Raw genomic sequence first — 5895 nt, forward strand, 5'->3', positions numbered from 1 at the left:
GACTGTAACTTCGTGACTGTAACTTCGTGACTGTAACTTCGTGACTGTAACTTCGTAACTGTAACTTCGTTAATGTAACTTCGTGACTGCAACTTCGTGACTGTAACTTTGTGACTGTAACTTCGTTAATGTAACTTCGTGACTGCAATTTCGTAACTGTAATTTCGTGACTGTAACTTCGTGACTGCAACTTCGTGACTGTAACTTTGTGACTGTAACTTCGTGACTGTAACTTCGTGACTGTAACTTCGTGACTGTAACTTCGTGACTGTAACTTCGTGACTGTAACTTCGTGACTGTAACTTCGCGACTGTAACTTCGTGACTGTAACTTCGGGACTGTAACTTTGTGACCGTAACTTCGTTAATGTAACTCCGGGACTGTAACTTCGTGACTGTAACTTCGTAACTGTAACTTCGTGACTGTAACTTCGTGACTGTAACTTCGTGACTGTAACTTCGTNTGTGGCAGTAGGTGTGATGGATGGCATGTGTAGTGGCATGTGGCAGTAGGTGTGATGGATGGCATGTGTAGTGGCATGTGGCAGTAGGTGTGATGGATGGCATGTGTAGTGGCATGTGGCAGTAGGTGTGATGGATGGCATGTGTAGTGGCATGTGGCAGTAGGTGTGATGGATGGCATGTGTAGTGGCATGTGGCAGTAGGTGTGATGGATGGCATGTGTAGTGGCATGTGGCAGTAGGTGTGATGGATGGCATGTGTAGTGGCATGTGGCAGTAGGTGTGATGGATGGCATGTGTAGTGGCATGTGGCAGTAGGTGTGATGGATGGCATGTGTAGTGGCATGTGGCAGTAGGTGTGATGGATGGCATGTGTAGTGGCATGTGGCAGTAGGTGTGATGGATGGCATGTGTAGTGGCATGTGGCAGTAGGTGTGATGGATGGCATGTGTAGTGGCATGTGGCAGTAGGTGTGATGGATGGCATGTGTAGTGACATGTGGCAGTAGGTGTGATGGATGGCATGTGTAGTGGCATGTGGCAGTAGGTGTGATGGATGGCAACTGTAGTGGCATGTGGCAGAAAGTTTAATCACATTTGTGCAATGAAAAGTTCTAGAATGAGATAATATTTTCTTGTCACACCAAGTTAGTGAAGTAACGCACTATATATACTCTGTTCTGACAACAATAACAACTATTCTCAGTCTATCTATATACATTTATCTCCGTAAACATTTATGCACTCTAAACGTAACCATGAACACGCACATAACATGACAAATAATCTTGCTTCTATCAAACTCAAAATGAGATCACTTTTTTGTGTTTACAAAATTTCCGAACGTCCATTTAAATATAATTTTAAATTTAATTTAATTATATTTAAATATAATTTAAATATAATTTTAAATGGGCACAACAAAGTGTTTGTAAAGGAACGCACTCCATAATTTCAATTTCAGCCTGCGATTAAAAAATCACTGATCATTTTACTTATGTTTTTCAAGTCTTTTCTTTATCTGACGCCCGAAAAGTTGAACAGTGTTCATAAAGTCAACGGTAGCAAGATAACAACGGAGTCTGGTCAACAGATTCAAAGTTATATTCAACAAATCTCCACATTATGATGAAGTGTTGATGTTAATGCCTTACACATGCAATACAATGAGGAAAATGAACATACACGATGTGGTACCGGAAATACACTTTGCGAAAGACACGCGGTACCGAAGATACATGTTGTAGATGATACGTGATTCTAAAGATAAATTGCAGAGAAGATACACTGCACCGAAGATACACTGCACCGAAGATACACTGCACCGAAGATACATCGCACCGAAGATACACTGCACCGAAGATACACTGCACCGAAGATACACTGCACCGAAGATACACTGCACCGAAGATACACTGCACCGAAGATACACTGCACCGAAGATACACTGCACCGAAGATACACTGCACCGAAGATACACTGCACCGAAGATACACTGCACCGAAGATACACTGCACCGAAGATACACTGCACCGAAGATACACTGCACCGAAGATACACTGCACCGAAGATACACTGCACCGAAGATACACTGCACCGAAGATACACTGCACCGAAGATACACTGCACCGAAGATACACTGCACCGAAGATACACTGCACCGAAGATACACTGCACCGAAGATACACTGCACCGGAGATAAACTGCACCGAAGATGCACTGCACCAAAGATGCAGTCTCAAATGAAGTTCATAAGACAGCGGCATCATCCTGTTGACAACTCGACTGCGTCAGTTGTGATTGATTTCAGTGAGTCAGGAATATTATTAAGGTTATCACCGTTAACTTCTCTTGTATCATTCTAGGCGGCACAAGCCTGTAAACATTGATAAACCTTCGCACTAGTAACACAAATGAATATTTTGCGCTCAGACCCAGGCCCTCATCACTAGGCCAGCGGCCCTCTGTTGGCCTCAATGCTGCAGGTGTCGAGAGAGGACCTCATGTATTCAACACTATGTCCTCAGAAGCCCAATTCATGAGACCAGCTGCCCTCTGTTGTCGTCACAGCTGCTGAAGTTGAGAGAGGACCGGATGCCCTCAACATTATGTCATCAGGACGCCCACTTCACGAGGCCAGCTGCCCTCTGTTGTCCTCACTGCTGCCGGTGTCAAGAGAGGACCGGATGCCCTCAACATTATGTCCTCAGGACGCCCAATTCATGAGACCAGCTGCCGTCTGTTGTCCTCACAGCTGCCAAAGTTGAAAGAGGACCGCATGTCCTTAACACTAAATCCTCAGGACGCCCACTTCATAAGGCCTGTTGCCCTCTGTTGTCCTCACTGCTGCCGGAGTCGAGTGAGGACCTCTCCTGCACGGGCGTGAGGCTAGAAAGCCTCCTCGTGTCGGGGACGAACATTTTGTCCTCCGGGGACGACGATGGGGAGATCGTATGGGACACGGAGGTCCGTATGACGGATGCACCCGCGGCCGTGGCCACCACGATCTCCTCACACTCATCGAAGGACTCATCGGAAATACGGACACTTTTCTTCCTGGATCTTTGGCCATCAGAAGCCCTTCGTGCCTCTGTGGGTCTCGAGGGCTGGGGAGGCGACAGCGGGGACGGGTTGAAGGGCTGCTTCGTGAGTGCTGCGCCATTCCCCAAAGAGCTTTGACGAAGGGACGACAACCTCCTCCTCGTAGCAGGAGGAGGATCCCGTTGCAGGTAGGACACGGTAGAGTGGGACCTCTGGGACCGGTACTTGTTCACCTCCTCAGAGTCCTCACTTGTGAACAAGTGAGTACTTTTCTGGGGGAAGTCGACAGACCTGCGGGGGAAGGAGGGGGCGGTTTCCTTAGGGAAGCAGGCACTCAGGGCCTGCAGGGGCTTCTTACCCTGACGTACGAAGACCTGGTTAACGTCCAGCAAGATGTCGCAACCCTCCACGATCATGCGCTCGATCGCCAGGTTCTTCCTGATGTTCTCGGTCTCGCTAACCTGCAGCAGAAGGTTCAGACATCAGCATGTGGTGACATCAGTATATGGTGACATCGGCATGTAGTGACGTCAGCATGCTGTGACATCAGCATGTGGTGACGTCGGCATGTTATGTGGTGATATCAGCATGTGTTGACATCAGCATGAGGTGTCATCAGCACGTGGTGACGTCGGCATGTCATGGAAGCGTCGACGTGTGGCAATAATATTCATGTGAATAATTCATTGTATGGCAACAATCGTGTGTCAACACTGCAGTTGTCAACAAAAAGCATGTAAATAACTTCTGTTTATAAATTCGAAAAAAATGTTTAGAAATTTGATAAAAATTTTGAACAGAAATTTCGAAATAAAGTTTTTTTTAATCAAGCAATCCATCAACCACGAGACCAAGTTGAGCATTTGGCAGCGCAAGTCACCTCGTCGTAAATCTGGCAGCAAACGTCACCTCGTAAATCTGGCAGCACACATCACCTCGTCGTTTATCTGGCAGCACACATCACCTCGTCGTTCATCTAGCAACACACATCACCTCGTCGTGCATCTGGCGGCACACAACACCTCGACGTACACCTGGCAGCACACATAACCTCGTCGCACGCCTGGCAGCATACATAACCTCGTCGTGCATCTGGCAGCACACATCACCTCGTCGTGCATCTGGCAGCACACATCACCTCGTCGTGCATCTGGCAGCACACATCACCTCGTCGTGCATCTGGCAGCACACATCACCTCGTCGTGCATCTGGCAGCACACATCACCTCGTCGTGCATCTGGCAGCACACATCACCTCGTCGTGCATCTGGCAGCACACATCACCTCGTCGTGCATCTGGCAGCACACATCACCTCGTCGTGCATCTGGCAGCACACATCACCTCGTCGTGCATCTGGCAGCACACATCACCTCGTCGTGCATCTGGCAGCACACATCACCTCGTCGTGCATCTGGCAGCACACATCACCTCGTCGTGCATCTGGCAGCACACATCACCTCGTCGTGCATCTGGCAGCACACATCACCTCGTCGTGCATCTGGCAGCACACATCACCTCGTCGTGCATCTGGCAGCACACATCACCTCGTCGTGCATCTGGCAGCACACATCACCTCGTCGTGCATCTGGCAGCACACATCACCTCGTCGTGCATCTGGCAGCACACATCACCTCGTCGTGCNGACCCACCTGGTGCATGGGGTAGGTCAGGAAGGTCTCCAAGGTGCGGTTCTGGAGCGCAGGCCGCGCCTCCAGCCTGTTGAGGAACGACGCGAAGTGCGAGTTTTGCTTGCACTCCGCCAGCACCTGAACAATGGTAATGGTAAGGGTAATGGTAATGGTAATAGTTATACTAATACTAATAGTAGTAGTAATTGTAATAGTAATACGAATACTAATATTAATAGTAATGATAATAGTTATACTAATAGTAATAGTAATGGTAATAGCTAACGAATAGTAATAGTAATGGTAATGGTAATAGTAATACTAATAGTAATACTAATAGCGATAATGGTAATAATAATGGAACGTGATGGAAGCCATTTAAGTGTGCTACTCGGGGCCGCTTGGACCACAATAATACCTACGAGGGTTATTAGGACCACATAAAAATACACACAATTAGACTCATTATCACCGCATGAGTCCCGCACCACCTCTGAGATATTCCCTTAACAAAAAACCTTCCATGTACATCATTAATCATTTATCCTCATAATTAACTGAGAGAAAAACTGTCATAAGATATCAGAAACTAAAATTTAATTTATTCAAATATGGTTATTTATTTTGATCAATCGGGACTTATTTATTGATGTTTCAGCGCCTGTAGCAGGGAAAAACATACACTTAGAAAAAATATAACTCAGTACTCACTGCCGTGAGTAACAGAGAGCGCATTTTCTCGTCGACGAAAACGTGAAGTCACGGACGGATGGACGGAGGGACGGACGGACGGACAGACGGACATGGCGAGCACAATAGTGCATTTTTTCCATGAATGAGAAAATGCGCCAAAAATATAGGATCAAATTGTCCTAATAGTGAAACACTTTTTGCGCGTAGCACTGATACTCCCTTTTTTACTGGGTGCAATTGGGTCAAGAAGAAGCGTACACAGTACATCGCTATTTGGACAAATACTGACTTGTTTCTCTGAGTGTTATATCCCAGTGAAAATTTACAGACGCGTCAGCTTCTGATTTGGAGTACCAGAAGCTGGGGCTACTCTAAATCTGTCTCTTATACACATCTAGATGTGTATAAGAGACAGGGTTATGATTGGGTCACAATGGGTGGGTTATGATTGGGTCACAATGGGTGGGTTATGATTGGGTCACAATGGGTGGGTTATGATTGGGTCACAATGGGTGGGTTATGATTGGGTCACAATGGGTGGGTTATGATTGGGTCACAATGGGTGGGTTATGAT

The 5895-nt window shown here is 46.7% G+C and overlaps 1 protein-coding gene across 1 annotated transcript in view; it reads right to left on the reverse strand.

The window, feature by feature from the left end:
• LOC108665465 (ras-specific guanine nucleotide-releasing factor 2-like) overlaps positions 1-5895 on the reverse strand; it is a 34921-nt gene that overhangs the window by 11224 nt on the left and 17802 nt on the right. The window contains 4 exon segments of the mRNA XM_047882273.1: positions 3359-3461; positions 3994-4092; positions 4650-4772; positions 4774-4812. Coding sequence (XP_047738229.1) covers positions 3359-3461; positions 3994-4092; positions 4650-4772; positions 4774-4812 — 364 coding nt within the window.

The sequence above is a fragment of the Hyalella azteca genome, unplaced genomic scaffold, assembly GCF_000764305.2.
Source record: "Hyalella azteca isolate HAZT.00-mixed unplaced genomic scaffold, Hazt_2.0.2 contig10063, whole genome shotgun sequence".
NCBI lineage: Eukaryota > Metazoa > Arthropoda > Malacostraca > Amphipoda > Hyalellidae > Hyalella > Hyalella azteca.